The sequence below is a fragment of the Pipistrellus hanaki genome (assembly GCF_964339955.1).
Source record: "Pipistrellus hanaki genome assembly, chromosome: 14".
Lineage (NCBI taxonomy): Eukaryota > Metazoa > Chordata > Mammalia > Chiroptera > Vespertilionidae > Pipistrellus > Pipistrellus hanaki.
This window is the reverse complement of record NC_140516.1, coordinates 33,678,756-33,703,070: the sequence shown is the minus strand read 5'-3', so window position 1 is coordinate 33,703,070 and position 24,315 is coordinate 33,678,756. Positions and strand designations below refer to the sequence as shown.

The 24,315-nt window shown below is 43.5% G+C and overlaps 1 protein-coding gene across 1 annotated transcript in view; it reads left to right on the top strand.

Moving 5' to 3' along the window:
- The window catches only part of MYOF (myoferlin), a 128,913-nt gene that overhangs the window by 33,968 nt on the left and 70,630 nt on the right, over positions 1–24,315 (top strand). Inside the window, exons 4-15 of the mRNA XM_084904310.1 lie at positions 71–179; positions 2,172–2,259; positions 12,521–12,687; positions 13,717–13,845; positions 16,775–16,837; positions 16,925–16,975; positions 18,131–18,161; positions 18,686–18,801; positions 19,553–19,682; positions 21,465–21,568; positions 23,507–23,575; positions 23,673–23,716. Coding sequence (XP_084760436.1) covers positions 71–179; positions 2,172–2,259; positions 12,521–12,687; positions 13,717–13,845; positions 16,775–16,837; positions 16,925–16,975; positions 18,131–18,161; positions 18,686–18,801; positions 19,553–19,682; positions 21,465–21,568; positions 23,507–23,575; positions 23,673–23,716 — 1,101 coding nt within the window. The remainder of the gene's footprint in view (positions 1–70; positions 180–2,171; positions 2,260–12,520; positions 12,688–13,716; positions 13,846–16,774; positions 16,838–16,924; positions 16,976–18,130; positions 18,162–18,685; positions 18,802–19,552; positions 19,683–21,464; positions 21,569–23,506; positions 23,576–23,672; positions 23,717–24,315) is intronic.

Below are 24,315 nucleotides of genomic sequence, written 5' to 3'. Positions count from 1 at the left end.
AATTAGGAGGTCTGGTGAGTCATGGAAACATGCCTCTTACTTAGGTTACTGTATCTCATTTCCTCTGCAGATTAATCGGCACAGCCACTGTATCCCTGAAGGACCTGATTGGCGACCAGAGCAGATCGCTGCCATACAAACTGATCTCCCTGCTAAACGAAAACGGGCAAGATACTGGGGTGAGCATTTCTCCTTGTGTTGAATGGCTTCGAAGTGAGATGATGAGGCAAAAAAGAGTGTGAAATTATCATTAGCTCACTACACACACACACACACACACACACACACACACACACGCCTACTGATTTTGAGATAAACTAGTCCATTTGCAAAGATATTGGCCTTTTCCTATACTCCCAATCACAGTACTGGCAAATCAGATAAATTTGATTTTCTATAACAAAATACTATAAAGCAAGTGTATATTCTCTTGGGTGTTGACATTTGTGTGGTGAGCATAGCTGTGTGTATCAGGCAGTCTTTGAAACATTCTATAGAAGGTAATTATTGATATTACCTTGGAATATCAATAAGTTAGTAGCATGATCTTTATTATTGCATTAGCATCTATATGCTTTCTGATCACAGCCTTCCTAAATAAGTCCATATTGATGTTGTATTGAGACCAGAATTCTCTTCTTCAACTATGTGTAAAAAACATTGACTCAAGCATCACAGCTCTGAGATTTCATACGACTGCTAACATACTTGTATAAAGCTACCATTCTTAAGTCATTAACCTCTAACACCATCATTTTTCTATCAATTTATTTTGCTTGGGAGCCTGGGTACAGGGAGAAAATTTTATTAAAAAAAAAAAAAAGGCCATCCCTGTAGACAAGAACACAGATTAGGCTTCTCAACATCCGTTAGGAATGTCGATTTTCTGATAGGTTTCCTATGAATCAGCATTCTAACCATGCAACATAAATTCAGAATGTTGGCTATCATTTATCTACCCAAAACCAGACTGAGCAAAATGATACTTAAGAAACATGGTACATCTCAGTGATTTTTTTTTCTGACTGCCTTTTTACTTATTTGTTCATTCATTCATTCATTCATTCATTACCCAAGGATATTTTTTCTATTGCTTTTTAGAAAGAGAGGGTCACATGTAGCAAGTAGCAAATGAAAGTATAAGATATCCTTTTACATTTGAATTTCAGATAAACAATGAATTTTTTTTTTTTTTTTAGAATAGGTATGTCCTAAATATTTTGTCTGTATTTTAACTGGGAACCTGGGTGTGTGCCATTTTTATTTGCATGGAAACCTTTATTTTGAGGTCTATACTTCCTCATTTTTTGCAGTTAAAAGTCCTTTCTGTTTAGTTGATATGGTTGTGGGCATGTGCTCACATCCCTATGGTGACTCCCCCAAGACAATGTTTTTTGAAATTTTGTAGGTTCATGAAATATAAATGCATAGGAAACTTTTCCATTAAATCATGCTCCATGTGAGAAATTTATCTCGGATTTTAAAAGTAGGAATAACTATCTCCTGTAAGGAATTACCATGCTTTTTTTCTTTCTGATAATGAAAGTTGCATAGCCTTTTCAGTTCTCCACTCTTGCCTTGGCTTCTAGCCATCTTAAGGTCACATTTTATGCAAATCTTGAACTTCCTGATTCGCATATTTGTTTCCTCTAATCAAACTTGATTCCTTTTTTTATCCCATTTTGTGGGTCACATTGTTATATAATTTTTTTTAATCCATCACCTAAAGTTCTTTTTAGAAAGCAGTGTGAAAATAAATTTTAGAATTAAGGAAGTCAGTGAGGGAACAAACACATAATCATTTACAAGGGGCCTCTGCGACTGGAATTCTGTGATGGGAGGCGATCTCAGGTCTAGGATGGAGGCTGATTACAAGTTCATGCTTGCCTGTCACAACATTCTTCCAGCTTATGAGGTCACCCTTTACCATTGAGACACTTGACTACCTGTAACGGGTAATTCCTTTCCCAGGCGTTCCCACTCCACCTAGGCTCACACGTGGGAAGATATAAACAGTGGAGTGTGTCATCCTTCTCTGTTTCTCTTCCCACTTTCCCACCGCCCTGCTCTCCCCTTCTTGAACTTTAACTCCTGCTGAATTGGTTTGCATTGGTCCATGGCATTCCAACGCCCCACAATGACTCTGTTTATATTGCATTGTTTCTACCCAGGCCACCATTGACTTGGTGATTGGCTATGATCCACCTTCAACTCCACATCCAAATGACTTCAGTGGGACCAGCGTGTCAGGCATGGGAGGTAAGCTGACCCTTCTGAAGGCCCAGCCTACCCCAGGGGGACTCTGTGGAAGACACATAAGGTGTCTCCAAGAAAGCCTTCCTTGTCTTTACACTGTCTGTAGCTCCCTGCTCACCTAGACAGGGCCCCGTGAGGCAGGTGCCCTGAATCGGGACATACAACTGTTTGCAAACTGCCCTTCAAGGGAGAGGAGGAGGTAAGACAGTGAGCTGATCCAGTACATACAGACTCCAGCAGAAGTGTCTAGGTGAGGCTTTGCTATGGGTTTGTAGCTTCCACACCTTACAACGTCCATTAGTTTTGAGGCTCCAGGAGTGAACTCTACTCTCTTCATGTATCTGTCCCCCTCCAAGTGTGCAACCCCAGGCTGTGCTCTTGGCCGCCAGTGTCCTGGTCAGTGCCCTTGTTTTGGAACCTCTTTCTTTCTCTCCCTTGGCCCTGATCCCCAGCCTCACTTCCTACCGCTAGACAGCCCCTTGGTCCTTTAAGCAGGTGAAATTTTGCATAACCCACCTTTCTCTCCTTGTTCTCTGACACGTGTTGTCAGTTATTTGGAGCTGTTTTGGATGGGATTGGAGATGGGGGTTCGGGGGAGGACTTAGGGTCACACGTGGAAGGAAGTCTACAAGACAGCCAGGCCCTTCGCACAGCTGAGTTTGACCTCCTCTTAGCGTCTTTCCAGGGAGATGTGATGCTGAAGTGTCGCTGTCCCTTTCTCTGTCCTGAGATGCATCACCAGACCCCTCCCTGTTTCCCCAGCCTTGCTTGCCATGTGCCCCAGAAGGAAGAGGCCCCTTGTCCCACCCACTCACCTGCTACCTTGAAAGTCTTCTGGGAGGGCGCCCTGGTGTTTTTTCTTGCCAGGATTGGCTTCTCAGGTTCTAGTTTCTCTTTGTTTCTGCTGGTTCTGAACCTGCCTAAGCTGTCTGCTCAGCATCTGCAGCAGCACCTCCCTTCCTGCCCTGTAGCGTCCCAGCTCGTTCCTCCTGACTCCTCACTTCATCTCAGCCCGACTCCAGCCATTGCCCGGCTCACCCACACCCCACCATGGCCTAGCATTTGGGATCTGAGCCATTTATTGGCCAAGTAGTTGTGAGAGTCCAGTAAGGGCCAGCTGACTCCTCTTCCTTGGGAACAGTGGGGGCCGACGTAGCCCCAGCACATCAGCCACACGTTTTGCAGTCACCCTGTGCCCATCAGCACCAGGGGCTGTTGCTAGGTCCTCAGTCTCCCTCAGTCCCACAGGAGCCCTGCAGTGGCTCCCGTGTGCTGCCACAGCAGAGATGACCAGTAAAACACAGAGGGAACAACACACCATCAGGGACTGAACTGAGTCGTTCTGCCCATTTCTTTCTCACCTCCTTCACTGACCATTGCATTGGAAAGAGGCACTTTCTGGCCCACAAAAGGCAGCTCCATCTGGTAGGATATCAGGAGTAGCCTCTGAATTGGGAGGATCAGCATGACTTTCCTCACATTGACATTTTCCCTAAGCAGGACCCTGTGTATTAGTTTCCTAGCTGTGATAAAGTACCACAAACAGGGGGGCTTAAATAATAGAAATATATCCTCTTAGGTTTCTGTAGCCTATGAGTCTGAAATCAGGGTGTCAACAGGGTTGAGTCCTTCTGAAAACTTTGAGGGAGAATTTGTTCCATGCCTTTCTCCTCCCTTCTGATGGCTGCTGGCAGTCTCTGACCATCTCTCCAGTCTGCCTCTGTCATCACAGTGTTCTCCTATGTGTCTCTATCCTTATATGGTGTGCCCGTGTGTGTGTGTGTGTGTGTGTGTGTGTGTGTGTGTGTCTGAATTCACCTCCTATAGGGACTCCAGTCATTGGGATATGCCCATCCTGCTGTTCAGTTTTAACTGTGATGGAATTCCAGACAATTTGCATATTCCCCTATTATTAGTATAGATTATTACAAAAACAAGTCCACTTGGCTGGCATACTCTGTATGAAGTTTCTTCCTCTAAAAAAACAGAGCTATTGGAAAAGAGTGTTCTGGTTTGGCTCAGTGTCAAGTTGAAATGACTAAATGCTTTCTTTTAAAAATATCTTTAAAAGAATTTTTAAATGGGCCCGAAAGACTTTGACAATAACCAGTTTGTGAAGCTATAGGATGTGGAGGGGACTTCCTTCTACTGGAATGGACCATGTACGCCCCAGCTCAGAAAACATGCATTCCCTGGAGCAAAGGCTGCTTCCTGGGAAATGAGAAAAGCATCAACTGGTGAACTTTTAAGCCCACTGGGAGAAAACCCTTGCCATTGAGGCTCCCTGTGCTCAGGCTCCTCCTCCCCCCTGCAGTGCTGGGGGCTGAGAGCTGCCATCCTCTTAGGAAGCTGACTTTCAGAGGGCTCCATGGCAGTTGGCAAGGTCCTCCTCAGTCCTTTAGAATTCCTGACACTATGGGATGGAGGTAGGAAATGAACCAGAACTTGGGTTCCTTTTGTTTGGATTTCAAACAAAGAATATGCCTAAGTGCTGGCCTCCATATGAGCTGTGTCTGAAGGGCCATTTTATTTTAAGTGTGAGATGACAAAGGGAAACTTCTTTATTTAAAAAAATAAAAATAAACAGGCTTCTTTGACCTGGAAGTGCCGTGTTTGTTCTGTAAGATGAATATTCACAAAGGCTGGGTCAAGGGCAGCATTCTGAATGTTGGCTTCATAATCTAACAGAAACTTTTCTTCAGCATTAAAATATATATATATATATCTTTCAATATCCTAGATTATCTGGATGTTTCAAGGGAAAACATTTTTTGTCTTAATGTGGCAATTCAATAAAACTAATCAAAGATATCTTTGAGTATTTACTATACTCCATGCTAGGGAAGATACACACAAGTACGTGCGCACACACACTCACCACCACCACCACCACACCACACCTCACCACACCACACCACACCACACCACATCACAACAATTTACAATCTTGGGATAAGGTAAGACCAACAAACCTGAGACAGAGAAATAACAGCCAGATAGGCTGCCTCCTGCCATCGTGTACCTTAAGGTTAAGGAGATGGCTGGCCCAGAATATCTTCCCTTCTCTTTAGTTGACTCCAAAAAATAACAAGCAAAAAACCCCTTTTCTACTATATATATCAGTAATGAGTAAATTTCCTCTAATTTATTAGAGGAAATATATAGGACTTTAATATATAGGACTTTTCAAATCTTAAAAATTTGAGCTTGTTGATTTTTTTTTAGTACAAAAGCAATACCTGCTTGTAAAAAATGTAAATATCACAGAATGATAAGACATAGAAAGTTCAAATCACTCACAGTTCCATTCTTCTCAGATAATGACTGTTCACAACTGCTAATATTGATGTTAAAAGTTATCCTAGTGTGTACTACAAAGATGAAACGAGATATTAATGTTAAAAGTTATCCATTGTGGGTACTACAAAGATGAAATGAGATATTAATGATAGAACACAGAAATGAAGATTTTCAGGAAAATTCACCCCTACAAGTTGCAGAGACTAATATGACCATGGGCTTTAGGAATTGAATACCTGAGGGGTTCCTGTAAGTTTTTTTTTAAAGACTTTTTTAAAGAGCAGTTTTAGGTTTACCACAAAATTGAGAGGTACAGAGATGTCCTCAATACTCACTGCCCTCACACATACATTGCCTCCCCTAATCAACATCACTCACCAGAATGGTACATTTTTTATGAAGGATGAACCTACTTTGACACATCATAGTTCAATGGGTTTGGACAAAAATATAATGACATGTATCCATCATTATAACATAATACAGAGTATTTCCAGTGCCCTAAAGATCCTTTGTGCTTTGCATATTCATCTGTCCCTACCACCAACCTTTGGTAACCACTGGTCATTTCATTGTCTCCATAGTTTTGTTTGTTTTTCCCCTGATTGTCCTAGAGTTGGAATCATGCAATATACAGCCTTTTAAGATTGGCTTCTTTCACTTAGTAATATACACAAAAGATTCCTCCATGTCTTTTCACAGCTTGTAGCTTATTTTTCTAAGCGCTGAATAATACGCCATTGTTTGGATGTACCAGTTTGTTTATCTATTCCCCTGCTGAAGGACATCCTGGTTGCTTCCAAATTTGGCAAATATGAATTAGGGTGCTATAAACATCGATGTGCATTTTTTGTTTGTTTGTGACATGCATTTTTAACTCCTTTGGGTAAATAACAAGAGCATGATTGCTGTATTGTATGTGGTAAGAATAGGTTTAGTTTTATAAGAAACTTGCAAACTGTATTCCAAAGTGCCTGTACCATTTTCATTCCCACCAGCCATGAATGAGAGTTCTTATTGCTCCACATCCTTGCCAGCATTTGGTTTTGTCAGTGTTCCAAATTTGAGCCATTCAGATAAGAATGTAATGGTCCCATCTTTTCATATGCTTATTTGCCATTGTATATATTCTTTGATGAGAGGTCTTTGTTAAGGTCTTTGGTCTGTTTTAGTCAGGTTGTTTGTTTCCTTATTGTTGAGTTCTGAGAGTTCTTTGTATATTTTAAATAATAGTCCTTTGTCAGATATGTTTTTTTGCAAACATTTTCTCTCCGTCTGTGACTTGTGTTTGAATTCTTTTGACATTGTCTGTTGCAGAGTAGGGATTTTTAGGTGGCTTGACTAAAGTGTGTGAAGTTAAAGGTACCCTCTCTTTGGCCCACTTCTCAGACTGTTCCCATGACAGATGTGTGAGCTGATCCAGGCTGCAGGCTTGACCTCCTGAAAACCTGCTACTTTCTCTACTTGATTCGCCAGATGTCAGTTAGCTTGACTGGAGCCCACATTCTCCTGCTCAGATTAAACTATTTTTAAAATCTCCCATCTATTTTTAAAGAACCATCTGTAAAAATTGTGCTTTATCCAATGATAGAAATGCAAAATGTCATGCTTAGCCAGACTTGGTGCTTTAAATTGGTTTCATTCCACAAACACCAAAGTCACTTTGCTTGAAATTAAATTATATCCAGCTCAGAAAGCGGATGTTTGGAGACATACACAGGTCAGAAAGGCATTGTTTGCCACCAAGAAGTTTGCATTTCATGAGAAAGGGAAGATATAAATATGTATAACTGTAGATCATAGCTGAATATAATAAATTTCTCAAGAGAAGACTAGGAAAATTATTACATGGGAAATAACTTCTTTCAGCTGTTTGTTTCAACGGTGGATTTTTAGTGCCTAGTGCAGCACTTGGAATGTCATAGTAGTCGATAAATGCCTGGTTGGTTGAGTGAATACATGGATGAGTGAATGGTGGAAGAGCAATGGACATGGTTAAATTTTTTTTTTCCTAAGAAATTTTGGGGAACACTAGGGAACAGATTTGACTGATTCATTCAGAGGTATAATAAAAGGGAAGCATCTTCCTGGGGACTCTGAGTACAAGGCTGGGACATTTGTCCTTGATGGACACCTTGTTTGTTTTCTGAACAGGGATGACTTGGTCAGAGTTTAGCTGGAAAATGATGAGTGTGCTAGGAGATCGTTGTAGGACCTCTAAATGCCTGTGGCCAGAAAACTGATTGGATTAGGCCAACTTTTCTCCAGGATATTTAAGAAAATCAAAGTGATCATAACAGACCAGTGGTTCTTAATTTTTAGGCATAGTGAAATCGTCAAGGGAGTTATTTAAATGTGCAGTTTTAGGCACTTAACCTCCAGAAAGTCTAGTTTAGCTGGTCTATGATTTGGAACCATTCCAGAAGACTCTTAGGGCACATATAATACAATTTACCCAAGAATTGGGGTGGAGAGTAGTGAATTGCTTGTGTGGTGTTTTTTGTTTGTTTTTTAATTCTTCCTTCTTCTAATCTGTACAGTTAACAGGAACTTCCAGGAGATCATGATGCAGACAGATTTTTGGAGCTCAGTTTGAGGAGTCCTGTAGCTGTGTTTGTCTGTTAACCTTATCTTGCCCAGACTCAGACAGAGCTCTTGGGACAATATTTTTACAGACTGGCTTAGAGCATATGTTTGCATTGCTGTTCGGTTAGATGCTCTTCATGGTACCTTTAGCTGGTCTATGATTTGGAACCATTCCAGGAGACTCTTAGAGCACATATAGTACCATTTACCAGAGAATTGGGGTAGAGGGTAGTGAATTGCTTGTGTGGTGTTTTTTGTTTGTTTTTTATTCCTCCTCCCTCATCCACCTGCTTGTGGTTGGATACAGACATTTATTTATATACTGTAGCATGTTAGGAACCCAGAAAAGTTATTATTCAACATTCCAGCTAAATCAACTATTATCTCCAAGTGTTTTCATGCTTAGAAACTTTCTCCTGTTCTGTTTTGTACTTTTTAACTTGCATTGATGATATCATACTAGCCCTTTGTTCTGACTTTCCCGTGATCTTTGGTAATTAAATTCTGCCTTAACCAGTACCACCACTTATCAAGACTTCATCATGAGAAGCAAAATTAATATCACGGGCAGTGGTTGGCATTCTAGGACTCTAAGAAAAAATGAGTGGGAAGAGTGTTGGATAAGGATGCCTTCTAGCCAGCCAGGGTAGGTGTGGCTTGGCGGGGAGGTGGCTATATTCCAGGCCAAGAGAAACCTAGGGGTGACTGGGCAAGTGTCCCTTTTCCTCTGCCATTCCTAGGCATTGCTAACAGGACATTCCTGTGGTTAGATGGAAGTGATGGAGGTGGGGAAGGAACAGCCTGCAGATCTGGTTACATCCGAGTGACTACTCCACTCTCCTCTGCTTGATTGGGAGGAGAAATGCTGGATGAGGAGAGGATGGGAGGCTGGAGAAAGAAGAGGGGAAACGTACTGTTAGGCATGGCAAAGGCAAATCTGACTGTATCATAAGGCCCCAACTCTTTCCCACTGGGTGGACAAACTGTAGCCTTAGAGGGAAGTGCCATTGTCACAGGTGACTACACACAGGGGTAGTTTGTAGGAATATTGCTGTTGAGTTTCTGGAAAGAGGCCAACAGTACATTTCAGGAATTATGAAGGCTTGTGAAGTTGTTGGAGTTGTGGTGGAGAGCCATTCCCAAGTGTTCATTAAAACATCACTTGTGAGCAGGTATGGGTCACAGAGGGGGCTACTGACATTCAGAAAGAAGGCAGGTCATTGCTGGCTGTAGTCAAAGCTCAGGAGGATTTGACTGTGTGGCATGGTAATTGTTGGGGAGGCAGGAGAGGCAGGATGGCACTCAGGCACAGGAATAGTGAGGGCCGGGTTGCAGCTGGAGAGGAGCAGTACAGATGGGCAGTAACTATTGAAGCTCTGTGGGGTCCAGGAAAGTTGAGTTTTTTTGTTTGTTTTTTTAATTGTAGGCTATATTTCCACATGTTTATATTCTTAAATTTTTTTTTTAAAGTGCAGCTTTGTTGACTTATTAACAAACCATTCTGAGAGGTGGTATCTCATTGTGGTTTTAATTTGCATTTATGACTCATTCCACATTCAACCCCTGCTGTACACTAGGATCCATGCCAGGCAGGGGGCAGGTAGAAGGAAGGAGAGCCAGGCCTCCCGCCTCTGAGAGTGGCTGGTCGTGGGGAGGCCTGTGGGCTAACAATAGACGCAGGTCTCTGTGGGGAGGACTGGGTGGAACAATGTGTAGAAGGCACATGAAGAGGTGACTCCCTCCCTCCAGGAGAGGCAGGGAGGGCCTGTCCTGAGGCAGTACATTTCCTCTGGAACTTAAAATGTTGAGAAGTTGAGGAGCTCACTTGGTGGAAAATAGGAGAAAGGACATTCCCAGAGCCAGGTGCCCCAGGTGGGTGTCACAGGGGTTAGTGGGAATACGGAAGGTGCCGAAACCGGTTTGGCTCAGTGGATAGAGCATCGGCCTAGGGACTGAAAGGTCCCAGGTTCGATTCCAGTTAGGGGCATGTACCTTGGTTGCTGGCACATCCCCAGTGGGGGATGTGCAGGAGGCAGCTGATGATCCTCTCCCATCGATGTTTCTAAACCTATCTCTCTATCCCTCTCTTCTTCTCTGTAAAAATCAATAAAATATATATATTTTAAAAAAATAGGGAAGGTGAGGCCCTGGTTATATTGCAAAGGTCAAAGGTAGCTATTCCATACCCTTGACTTCTATGGGGCTTCTTGACCCTGACAGCAATCTCTTTCAGCTGCAGCCTGGTTTTAATCTACTCTTGCACCAGTGAGGTAGGGCAAAGGCTTGGTTCTGGTTTCAGCTCAGCTCCCAGTAACCCAAGTCACTTCAGCGCTATTGCCCTCATCTGTCAAGTGGGTGAGAGGCAGGCTCTCTAAGGCCCCTTTGAGTCTAACGTTCTGTGGGTCTGGGGCTCCTTGAAGGACCATGACGTGTGGATCCGCAGTGTCAGGTCAAAGGAGCAGAGGGCTGGCTGCGGAGCAGAGTGGGAAGCCACACTTGGTGAGTAGGAGACAGGAAGGGAGGCCCATGGAAGTGCCCGAAGAGGTTACGTTGGAGCACCAGGAGGAGAGCTGCATGATTCAAAGGCGTAGGTGTGGCTCCCCGTGTCCAGTGCCGTGGAGACCAAGCGTGAGGATTCCGAAAGGTTCCTAAAGTAGCAAGGAGCGGTCATGGTTGACCTTTGCAGAGCAGAAGCCAGGTTGGAGGGGCTCAGCTGGAATGGAGGGGTGTTGAGGAGGAGGGTTGATGCTAGACTAAACTCTGAAGCATTACATCAAGGAGGCCTTTTACTTCCTCATGGTTGCTCCTTCCTCCCTCTGGGCTCCCAGCCCTCATGTTTCCACTGATTGCTTCAGATCCCACCCCACCCTCTGCTGCTCTCCAGGAGTGTTCTAGCGTTTAACTGATTTCTCAACAACACTTAACTAACCCAGTAAGATTAATTTATTGGGTGCTACTCTGTGCCTGGCACTGTGTTGAAGGTTTTGCATGTAAATTAAACTTATCTTTACAATACCCTGTGGTAAGCACTGTGATTTTCCCATTTTTACAAATGGGGAAATGGAAAGTGAGAAACCGACTCACACCCATGTCTCAAAATTAGGATTTGAACCCAGACAGCCTGACTCCAGAGCCCGTACTTTAAGACTAATTCGTACTATGATGTAAGTGACTGATGTAACTTCTTGATTTTATATTGTAAAGGTGGGGAGTTCAAATGCAGGTCTCTTTCCTAGTCTCTCTTAAATTATATTGCACAGATTACTGGGAGTTCAGGCTTTTTGTCTATTAGGAAAAGAAAATCTGAAGTTTGTCAGTGAGTTTCAAGAGTTTGTGAATGAAAGAAAGGGGAGACCCAGTAGGTGGAGTTGACTTTTGCTTTTTTAAGGTGTGAAAGATTTGTGCATATTTGAATGCAGAGGGAAGGTGACCATGGAGAAGAAACCACTGGAGGTGAGAGAGAGAGAGAGAGAGAGAGAGAGAGAGAGAGAGAGAGAGACATTGACCTGCTGCGAGAGAGACACTGACCTGGAGAATGAAAGAGAGAGAGAGAGAGAGAGAGAGAGAGAGAGAGAGAGAGAGACATTGACCTGCTGCGAGAGAGACACTGACCTGGAGAATGAAAGAGAGAGAGAGAGAGAGAGAGAGAGAGAGAGAGAGAGAGAGAGAGAGAGAGAGATCTGGAAGGTCCCCAAAGAATCAGAAGGAAGTAGGCTCCCAGGCAGTGGAAGGGGGTTCACTCTCCCAAACAGGAACAGCTCTCTCCCCTGAATGGAAGGGAAGCTGGGGGCGGGGGGAGGAGTACGTGAGGGCACAGATGTGTGTGACGCTGACAAACTGGGACAAAAGGGAGTGCAGGATGACCACCGTGGTTTGCCTGGCAAGTGGGTGGAGAGAGCATCCGTGCATCAGGAGGCTCAAGCGGGAAGGAGACAGTACAAACCTCATGAGCACATCTCGGGAGAAGAGACCTGCGGTGGGAAGGGTGGGGTTGGAGCCTCCTCTCAGGGCTCCAGTTTCCCACGGACACCCTCATCCCTCCGTCCTCACCGCTGAAAGGCCCCTTAACGCCAGGCTGGGCTCCGAGATCAGAGCTGGGTGATTTCTGCTGGGTCTGACTGAGCCTCACCCCCTCTCCCGTGGTCTCAGGCAGTCTCCCTGTCACTGTGAAGACAGCCGAAATGAGTGCCACCACGCACCACGAACACATCTTCCTCCAGAATCTCAGTCAAAACAAGCCCAGGTCAAGTGTCACCAAGAGGCAAGTCTCCTTCGCCTGAGCCTCAGGAACGCAGGAAACTGTCTGTCCAGGAAGCCGGAGTGCTCAGACGGTCACCCGGGAGCGCCATCGCTGATGGATTCCTTTTGCGTGTTTCAGGAGAGGAGGAGGAAGATGGAGGTGAGGAAGATGGGCTGGAAGGCACGGTCCAGGTCCCGGCGCCCAAGAGGTCAGGTAGGACAGCGTCGGAGGCTCAGCTTGCCCGGAGGATCACCAAAGGGAAGAGCACGCGGCGGCTGCTGTCCAACAAGCCCCAGGACTTCCAGGTAGGAAGGGCCGAGTGCCTGGGGCCTGTCTCACCACAGTGTGTCCAGCCTCTGCGCTGCAGGGCTCCGGAGGAGGACCTGCTCTGTCGGCAGTGGCTCAGCCAGTCAGAGAGAACACCAGGCCCCTAACCCACTAGGCAGAGCTCTCCCTCTTTCTTCTTCGTGCAGGAGGATGTGTAGTCCCGCTCGGTGGGAAATAAAACCATCCCTGGGGCCCAGAAAGGAACTCCCTACAGACGGATTCGTTTGCCTCTCAGCATAACCGTTAGGGCTTGTCTCAGTTTCGGTTCTTACAAGGGTATTTCTTGGATCACATGATCTCACACATCTAGAGGAAATAATGAACAACATAAACTGATGAACAAAAACAGACCCAGAGTAAGAGAAGCAGCGATCAGACTCTCAAACCTCAGAGGGAAAGTAGGGGAGAGTGGGGGTAAGAAGAGATAAACCAAAGGACTCGTGTGCATGCATATGGGCCTGGCCAGCGGCCATGGACAAAAGTGGGGTGGGGCCATATGTGGGGAGGGGTTTGGGATAGGAATGGGGGGATGAGGACAGTTATGTGATAGCATAATCAATAAAATTTAAAAAAATAAAAAGAAATAAAAAGTGGGAGTAAAAAACAACAACCATCCCTGCTTCCCTGGGGGTAGGAATAGAAGCACGGGCCCTGCGTTTTCATAGCTCTGGGCACTGCCTTCTTCGCAGAGGTGGCTATGGAGTGAGTTTGTACACCCCAGGGCTCGTCTGGGGTCTGAGCAGTGGCCTCAGCCCTGCCCGCCCTGCCCCAGGCCAGCTCTGGAGTATTGCAAACGCACTCTTGGTTTCTGCGACCCAACCCCTGTCCCCACCTTGGGAATGAGCACGGGTGGCTGCCCCCAATCCGTGAGCTTCGGCACATTGCCGAGCTGCCCGGCCGGGTCCAGCCACCCTCCCCGGGGACCGAGCGGAGGCAGCGCAGGAGGACTCTCATACAGCGCGGGCTGGGAAAGCACCCGTAACAGCGCCCCCCTCCTGTGCTTGCAGATCCGGATCCGAGTGATCGAGGGCCGGCAGTTAAGTGGCAACAACATAAAACCTGTGGTCAAAGTCCACGTTTGCAACCAGACGCACCGAACAAGAATCAAGAGAGGGAACAACCCCTTTTTCGATGAGGTAAACGGGCTCAGGGAGTCTGTTCTAGGTGTATGCACCTTCCTGCCTCTCACCCCCCGGCCCCCTGTCCCCCGTGGGAGGGGAACACGTACAGCTCAGCTGGAAAAGACAACACAGAGTTCCAGTGTTCAACGGAAGGACCGCTGGGTGTTGGGATCACACAGCCTGCCTCCTCAGCTTCTCAGAGCAGCTTCTCAGAGCTGTCTGGGATTCTTGCTGCAGTCCCCTGACAGAGCCCATGACAGCACCTACTTTTGCCGTTGGTCTTTCTGACCAGCAGGATGCTCTGTGTGGCTACATGACCTGACTTTGGAACAGTGTCAAAAGTTACTTGGCCATAAAAATAATAGATGTTTAAGAAAAGCAATGATGAGCAAAAAGGAATTTTTTGTTTTCTCTCTCTCTTCTTTTACTGAGACCATAGCTTGGTTCTGTTGGCTTCTTCTGTAACACTCCTAAAAAAAAAAAATACTGAATACCTTCCTCAAAAATGCTGAAAACCTGACTCAAATGCCACAGAACCCCACAATTAGACCTGTGAAGAGAAAGTACAGGTTTGGAGAATTTCGAAAGTCCAGATTTGCTCTACTGAGGAGATGTACTTCTTTTCCTTTTTAAAAAAAAAAAAAAAAATGTTTTGTTGTTTTTTTTTATTTCAGAGAGGAAGGGAGAGGGAGAGAGAGAGAGAAACATCAATGATGAGAGAGAATCATTTACCGACTGCCTCCTGCATGCTCCCTACTGGGGGCAAGCTCACAACCAGAGCATGTGCCCTGGCTGGGAATCGAGTCGTGACCTCCTGGGTCACAGGCCGATGCTCAACCACTGAGCCACCATGGCCAGCTGAGGAGATGCATTTCTGAGATTCCTGTGGCCCTGCATCTCGTGCCTTTTCTGAGCCAAGGCCTTTCCTACTACAGTTTCTTACCACAGTTCCTCTTAGTTCCCTAAAGCTTCCAATCCCAGCCCCAGCTTTTGTTCTTTTTTTCCTACCTCTGTTCACAAAACGCTGGTTTCTTCTGTCCGGTGTTCCTGCTTCTGCCCCTTTGTTCAAGCTGGCCCCCAGCTTTGGAGAAAGCCCCATTTCCTTCTCACCTCTCTTCCTCCTGCAGTGAATCGCAGACTGAATCCTACAAATAAAGGGCTCCAGAGTTCATTTAAGAGGGGAGGGGTGCTCACTGAGATGGGGCATTTGGAACGAACTTGGGGAAAGGCTGGGAGGTCATGTTGGGGGACAAGGCACTGGATGTCAAAGGCAGAAGACCTAGGAATGCGTTTATAATGCAGGGTAAATATTTACTCAGTTACCTTCTCAGGAGCCCAGCATGATTCACCATCTCAGAATTTTCCCATCTTAATGATTTTTTTTTTTTTTTTTGAGATTAGATCTCTTGACAAAAGGGAAGAATCAGATAACTGAGCCAATTTATACATCAAGAAAGGAATTTTACTAAAACATCACTGGTTTATGTGCATTTTTTTCACAGAGAGGAAGAGAGAGGGATAGAGAGTTAGAAACATCAATGAGAGAGAAACATCGATCAGCTGCCTCCTGTACACCCCCTACCGGGGATGTACCTGCAACCAAGGTACATGCCCTTGACCGGAATCAAACCTGAGACCTTTCGGTCCCAGACTGATGCTCTATCCACTGAGCCAAACCAGTTTCAGCTATATGCATCTTCTTAACCAAGCGATTAAACATGGTATCACCAATCATGGGTCAGACTGACATGTGTGTCCTGATGTGATCTAATGGAGTAATCCTCACCTGGGTTGTTTCTTGTCCAATGGTCAATGTGAATCTAACAGTGAGGAATCATCCAGATTGTGGGGTATTCTTCAGCATAATCAGTCATGACAGACAAAAACAAACAATGAAAACAGGCAGGAATTCTGTTCTAGATAAAAGGAGACTAAACAAACACAACTAAATGTAATGTATGATCCTTGAGTGGTGCTAGATTTAAAAAACTTTTTTCAGGACAATTGTAGAAATTTGAATGACTGTATGTTAGCTGTTGTATTTCTTGGGTGTGATAATAGTAGTGTGATTGTATATTCGGATGTCTTGCTCTTAGGATATGCATGAGAATCTGTCTTAAGGAGGCAGTGTTATGGTGCCTAGAACTTAGAAATAATTCAGTTAAAAAGAATTGAAATGTCCTAAACCTGAAATGTCCCCAAAATGGTAACAATTGGTGAACATAAATGAAAGATGGTATTTATTTTACTTTTTTTTTCTATTTCTTTGTAGACTTAAAACATTTATAAGTAAAAAGTAGGAAAAGAAGTTTTAGTTTAAGTAAATATTCAATTTTTCTCTTTTAAAAGTAAACTTTATTAGTATATAAAACTTGGTTTTATGTACAGCATTTATGTATCCAATATTTATCTACCAAGAATCAACTTTCATAAACTTAGCTGGTACAGTGAGTTAAAATGTGGTCAATATTGACTCTCCTGAGGAACCAACATCTGATGGGCAAAGTTGACTTTGAAGGTGTTTTGTTAGAAAGAACAAAATTAGTCACTAAACACAAATGACAGAGCTAAAAATGATAGAATTAAACTCAACTTTCCAGTCATACAGGCCCTAAGCATAAAATGCAACCTTAAATCTTTACTTAATTATTAGTAGCTATCTGATTCAAAAAGAACTATCTTATTTATGTAAATAAACACTATAGCTGTTGCTTAACCTTTTTTCCCTTTGTCAACATGCAGAGGTGAGTTTACTATCAAGCCCATGAAGCTTAAGCCTTGAGGCCTTTTCTCAGGTCTTGCAATGTGTTCACATGGTCAAGCCTAATTTGGAGTTTGTGTGTTGTATTTTTTTGGGGCGGGCCCTCAAAATTATGGTATAATACACACTAAACCTGAGTTCATTCTTGCTAACATTCAAACAATCTTCTCTTTGTTTTGACAGTTGTTTTTCTACAATGTCCACAGAACCCCTTCTGAATTGATGGATGAGGTCATCAGCATTCGAGTAAGGAGGGGCAACGGGGTAGGAAGGTGGTGCCCGCTATCTACCAGATAGAGCCACTAATCCTTCCTCCACTCCTCCTTCTTCCAGGTTTATAATTCCCATTCTCTGCGGGCAGATTGTCTGATGGGGGAATTTAAGGTGGGTGACCACTGTCAGTTTCATTCAATTTACATCACAGATGGGCACTTTCATAATGAACACTCAGGTTCCTGGCCAGATCTCAGGGTGCCCATCTTGGTGACATCTTCTTAAGGTTATGTGTCAGGGATTGATGCCATGATCCTTGCTGAGGGCTGGAATACCAGTAGGACATGAATGTCCCAGGGACCGGAAACCAGCTGCATATCGTCTGGGTGTAGTGACTTCCAAAGGATGACACTTAGCAGCACCCTAAAGCAAGATAACCCGAAGTTGCCACACGGAGCCCTTCCCAGCACCCCAGCAGTGGAGGGAAGCCAGTACACTGCGTCAAAGGGAAGGGGTGGTTTATGGCAAGAAGCCCATCACACAGCCGCACTTACCAGGGCACCAGGGCGCCATTTGCAAAGCCAGTTCTTATAAATCTGGAGAATAAAGGCAAGCCAAACCAGGGATGAGAATCTGGGTGCTTTTCCAAGTAATGAACATTGGCATTAGGGACACATTCTTGGTGCCTTCTACACGGAATGGGCTGCATCTCAAAGGAAGGAGCTTATAGTCATGAGAGGTCCTAGAGGTTGATCTGGGTCAGGCAGACCCTGTGTTCATACTCTGTCTGCCATTAACCAGCCACATGTCAACTTCTCTGATCCTTAGTTTCTTCATCTGTAAAATGGGATCATTGTGAAGATAGAATAATTAAGAGAATATATAAAATATCTAGCACAGCACCTGGCACATTAAAGTGCCCAATCAACAGTTACATTGATATTAGCATTAGGTGGAGGAGTAGAGTACTGGATAGGCAGTTTGGTCAGGTGACTGCCTGTAGGGTAACCACCAGTCCAGGTTTGCCTGGGACTGAGGGGTTTCATAGGATGTGAAACTTTCTGTGCTACTGGAAAGTCCCAAGCAAATAGGGACACACTGATCACCCTACTTTTGTGGGTCCTCCTTGGTCTAAGACTAGCTCATTAATTCAAAATGATGGACTGAGGTTCTCCTATATACCACACACAGAGAGTATGATGGGAATGTTGAGTACCAAATAAATTTAAGTCTAGTCAGGGACATTCAATTTAAATATAATAATGATGGTTTCTTTGACTTAAAACTGATTTTAAAATCCAAACTCCTTTAATTATTTTTCCCCAGATTGATGTTGGATTCATTTTTGATGAACCTGGTAAGCAATGTTCTCTCCATGAACTGGAAGATTCTGAGAATCAAGGAAGTTGGGAGAATCAAGGAATAAAAAAAATGTTCCTTTCTTGATTGAGAAGGGGGAAGGATACTTAGCGGGAATGAATAAAAGTATGGATTTTATTTTTTAAAATCTAATGGTAATTATCTTAATGTTCACAAATAGGTAATGCCTCTGTTTTATCAGGATATTTGCATCTTGTCAAAGTCAAATGATGAAATCCATTCCTAGAGTGTAGAGAGTTTTGTTTGGGTCACAGGGGGCAGGATGGGGATGGAGGCAGTACAGAGAGGACATTAATCCAGGCACTCGTCTGGGGAAACTGGCGTGCTATGATGACACGTTAGAGGAAATATTTGTTTGTCTTACAGCGATGAGGTCACAGACCCGTTGGCTTCTTTTTAAAGTGTCCTTGTCCTTTTACTTCTTTTTACCCCCAGAGTATGTATTGATTTCATCCTGCTCCAGATTATCAGTTATTTCATTTTATTTTCATTTTATTTTAGGTCACGCTGTCATGAGAAAGTGGCTTCTTCTCAATGACCCCGAAGATGCCAGCTCGGGTGCCAAAGGTTACATAAAAGTCAGCATGTTTGTCCTGGGAACCGGAGACGAGCCTCCTGTGAGCCCCTGCGTTTTCTGCCACTTCCGCTTTTCACTGCAAAATAGGGCCAAGGGTTAAGCAAGGGGCACCAGTACTTAAGTGGAGCTCAGCTTCTAATTAAGAAATGTTTTTCAAAAGCGCTTCTTTTCTTCCTGGCAGAATTATTTTCTAGCTCCCTTAGACGCCTTCCTGGTGTCTATGAGTGGGTGATCCATTCAGTATAGATACGTGTGTTTTTAGGACTTTGTTGCATGAGTTTATCTATTGAGCGTATCTCACTTGCAGAATCAGACATTGCTGTCTAAAAGGACAGTGTCATCTAGAAAATTGGGCAGCAAACCCAGGAATAATGAAAGGGCAGAGAGAAATCAGAATTTCTGGTTTTCTCTCTCTCTCTCTCTCTCTCTCTCTCTCTCTCTCTCTCTCTCTCTCTCTCCCCTTCTCCTCCTCCTCCCCCTCCTCTCCCTCCTCTCCCTCACTACCTCTTTACCTTCCTCCCTCCCTCTTTCCCTCCCTCCCTCCCTCCCTCTGGCCCCTCTACTATTTAGTGCTCATAAAATTACAGAACACATTTTCTCATGGTGTCTTGAGAAAATGCGCATTGATTTTTGTAGAGCAGTTTTATTGAATTGGTGGCCGAACTCTTAAGCCTGAAACAGGAAATCCTAATGGAAACGGCTCTGATTGGTGTGGTTTTACAAGCATCAGTTTAGTTCTTCCAAGCGCTGCTCTTCTGTGTGTGTGACTTGTTATTGTGTGTCCCCACCAGCCTGAGAAACGGGATCGTGATGATGATGATAGTGACGATGTGGAGAGTAATTTGTTGCTCCCTGCTGGCATTGCCCTCCGGTGGGTGACCTTCTTGCTGAAAATCTACCGAGCAGAGGACATTCCCCAGAGTATGTATGGATTTCATCCTGCTTCAGATTATCAGTTATTTTCATGATTAGGTGTGTTAAAATCATACTCCAAATAGGGATTGGTGCTCCCTATCATAGATAGATAGATAGATAGATAGATAGATAGATAGATAGATAGATAGATAGATAGATTTTTTTTTTCTTTTCTTAAAGGCTTACATGATTTATTTTCATTCATGTTGGCCCCATTGCAAGCTACCTGAGCTGGTTCAGGAGGTAGCCAGTTGGTCACTGCTACATATTTTTGGTTGAGTCTTTTGGCCTGCTCTTCTCCATCCTTTCTTTCTTAAATGTTGCCTATCTTCTCTTTGTCCTAGACTGTGGTGTTTCCCAAAGTGTGGTATGCGTACCCTCAGGGGTACGGGAAGAGTTTGGTGGGGGTACGCGTTGTACCGTGCTTAGCTGCACCTAATTCTACGTTCTCATGAGTACGAGGGGTACTCAGCGTTACGAAAATTATAGAAGGGCTACACATATGTCAGAAGTTTGGGAAACACTGTTCTAGAGCATACCGAAGAGAGGTCAGCAGTCAGCATTCCCAACTCCTTTCGTCCCAAATGAAAATGTGAAATTTTATAAACAAATAAATGTGTTTGCCATTGGGTTATTAAAAATGGCTGAGTAGAGGGTGGTTAAGTGCCAATAAGTAAAAGTCTGTCAGTAATGTACTAGGAGATATGTGTTTTAAGAGATTGGATGCATCTGATGTTTAGAGAGACTAGTCCAGTTAGTCCAATGTCATTGCTGAGGCCCAGCATCCTATCTTCCTGGCCTGGCTTATGCGTTTCCTGTTGGACCCTGGGACAGAGGACTCCTCTTCAAGTCGCCAGGGACAGTACCCACTAGTCAGGCCATGATCGCTTCAGGATTGGCTACTTTTCCTGGGAACACGCCCTTCCCTTTTTAAAGACCCTATAATGACCCCCCATGCCATTTTTTCCTCAGAAATATTTTGGATGAAGTAAATAAATTAAAACACATTACAATTCCTACTTGAGTTTGTTAAAATAGAGAAATCTGTTGTTTATAGGTGATTAAATGTGTTATTTATGATTATGTCGAATTTCCCTGAATTTATCTGAAAAGTCAGACTAGGCCAATATCATTTTGGCCTAGAGCAGTGTTTTTCAACCTTTTTTGGGCAAAGGCACACTTGTTTCATGAAAAAAATCACGAGGCACACCACCATTAGAAAATGTTAAAAAATTTAACTCTGTGCCTATATTGACTATATATAAAGTAATTCTCTTGAATAGGAATCAAATAAACACAAAGAAAGTATTTTATAATTACTTTATTATGAAATATTAAGTAAACAAAATAGTGAAAAATTATAAAATTCTTGTCTTGTCTGCACCTACGGCACACCAGGCAACATCTCGCGGCACACTAGTGTGCCGCGGAATAGCGGTTGAAAAACGCTGGCCTAGAGCACCTTTTCCAAATTAAAAGCAGGCCTGAGTTTGAGAGTTATCTCTTTTCATTTCTGCTTTTGCCTCAATAAATGATTGATTCTTAACAGAATATTTTACCAATTTATTTTTCAAGGTGTTCCTATTAATTTTAAAACGCTCTGGGGAGAAAACATTTTCTCTCTCAAATAAGACACAAGGAATTCCTGCAACACAGTGCTGCGTTTGAGAACAATTTTTGTTGCGACAGTGTTAGTGGATAGGAGAGCATTTTTAATTTTGTTGAGTGACTCCTAATTCTTTAGGAGAATCAGATTTAATCTCTGCCGTGTGACATGTTACTTTCCAGTGGACGATGCCTTCTCTCAGACCATAAAGGAAATCTTTGGAAGCAATGCAGATAAGAAGAACCTAGTGGATCCCTTTGTAGAAGTTTCCTTTGCTGGAAAAAAGGTTTGTATGTGATCTAAATGTATTATAGATGCCTCTAGAAACAGATACTGTATAAACCTCTGTGCTTCCCCTGGTGTGAGTTCCTGCTAACTCTTTGCTGAAGTGGCCCCGATGAGTGGGAACCCCGCAGGGACTTGGATTATCTGAGTCTGCACATGCCAGACTTTTGCCCAGGTTTATTTTGCAGTGGAAAGTATGCAGGTCTCAAACTGGAAGATTCAATCTTTTGAAAAATGTAAATTGCGAAAACTACTACTGAATTATTTGGATTATTTCCCAGGTCCAAATATTATCTTAACCTCAGGCAAACTCCCCAGCTAGCTGTCATAATTCCTGGTAAATGTCCTAGAGTCTAGCCCCCCAGTGCCTACCTGTCCACTCCTGTCATGTTTCCCCCCTCCCATGCCCCAGGGAGCTGATGAAACCCCATCCTGGTCCTTTGGGTAATCTTGGTGTAAAAACACAGGTAACCACTTTTGTCTACAGACATCATCAAAGACTGGAGAGTGGGATTCCATAGTAGAATAACACCCCTCCATAGACAACTGTAGGCATGAAAAACTAGTATTTTCCACACAGTTGATCCATTTGCTTATGAAAGGGAGATTTGGCAAATGATACATGGACTGGGTGACATCTCCTGGGAGAGTCGATGGAGAGCAGCCGAAAAGCCCTGAGATCTGGAGTGAGAGGAGGCCTGAGTTAAATTCAGATTTCACCCCACTCCATAGGCAGTTAAGGCAGATATTGTCACCCCTGAGTCTCAATTTTCTGAAATATTAATGGGGATAATAAGATTCTCATAGGAGTGCTGAGAGGGTTCATCAGTTCAAGAACTGTCGGAAGTCTATTTAGTATTAGCTACTGTCCCCTGTGCTGGGATATAGAAGGGAGCCATTGCTCTTGTGGAGCTTAAGAGACAACAATAAATAAGCTAACGAGTCATTAAATAATTCCAGACAGTGCCAAGTATTACACAGAAGATAAAGCAGGGGACAAGAAATGATTGTGTGGGGTTGAAGGGGTCTTTAGCTAGGAGATCACGTGGCCACCTTTGAGGAAGTGACATTCACCCAGGGGCCTGGATGATGCAGAGGCCAGGGGTGGGGGAGTGGAAGGTGGGGAAGCTTCCAGACAGAGGGAATAGCAGATGTAAAGGCCCCCAGGAGGAGACACGTTTGCAGCCAAAGAACATCCAGGTGGCTGGAGTGGCGAGCAAGGGGGAAAACTAAGAGAGAAGGTCAGAGAGATGTGGGTGGTGGGGCAGTAGGGCTTTATCAGCCAGGGGTTGGACCTGGACTTTATTCTAAGTGCAACTGGGAGATCATGGAGGATGCTACACAGGGGGGTGGGGTGGGGGGTTACATGACAGTGAGCAGGCAGGAGAGGAAGTGACCATCCAGGTAGGAGCCAACTGCAGGTGTCTGGGGCCAGTCAGGGTCCACATGAAGATAAGAGTGTCAGGATTTACTCATGGATTGGATGAGGTGTGTGATGGGGAGAGAGAGGTGGCTGACTTTGTTATAATGCTAAGCCACCTGGTGAACAATGATGGAAAGATTGGGACAGGAGCCAGTTTGGGTAGACAGAGGAGGAGTTGGGTTCGCAGAATCAAAAGACCTGTTTGGACATGCTAATGAAGATAATTGTTATTAGGCAGTATGTAGTAAGTGCTCAATAAACATTAATTTTGCCTTATTATGCTCACACAATGTTAGAAATCTGGCAATTGAAAACTTTTAGCCACAGAAGTAGCAGAGATCTTAAACCCATGTCATATTTTACCAAATCATTATCAAGAAAAATAACCTTTAACCAGGTTACTAAGTATATAACTTATAAGTAAACTGCTAGAGTCATGATCTAATATGCATATATTATAAACTTTTAAAAATTAGAAACTTGAATACCTACTGTTTTGCTTTGACGATTTTACAGGTTTGCACAAATATAATTGAGAAAAATGCAAACCCTGAGTGGAATCAAGTCGTTAATCTCCAGATCAAGGTTTGACTTCCTTTTCTTTCAGAAAAATAAGACTACTAACTTTCATAGTAACTGAGTAAATTGAGCAATAACTACCTTTTCTATTTCTTTTGCACAGTTTCCGTCAGTGTGTGAAAAAATAAAACTAACAATATTTGACTGGTGAGTTAAAAATGGACTTGTGACTAATTCAGAATTAAAGAATTAAACATTTGGATATTAAACATTTGGATATCTAGATCACCTGACTCTTACATTTTAGTATATTTGCTTTTCTCCCAGAGGGAAGAAATAAACTGTTATTGGAACTGTATGTTTTCCTTAAAAATGATAATAGTGTTGTTGCAGAAAAATTTTGAATATCTTAGTTCAACTGTTCATGAACAAAGAAGGAAGAAATGATCTGAAAATGCCCAAGATAAGGAATGAAATACCATTAGGCTTCCCCAAATGGATCTCATACATGGAGTAAACCACTTCTTGGGAAGAATCACCAAAACATTCTGTTACTGTTATTGTTAGAAAGGAAAATGGACAGAGCTACCTATCTGAATGTAGGAAATTCTTTGAAAGGTTCTGATGGGATTTTTACTAGACCACCCTCCTAGCGGTGATTGGCCACAATGAGACCATTCTTGAGTATGTTCTAGTTAGATGGGGTATTCAATTAGCAGCCTTTAGCTCACCGAGAGTGGCAAATATCATTATCATCATCATCATCATCATTATCATCATCATCATCATCTTTATCAGTGTTTATT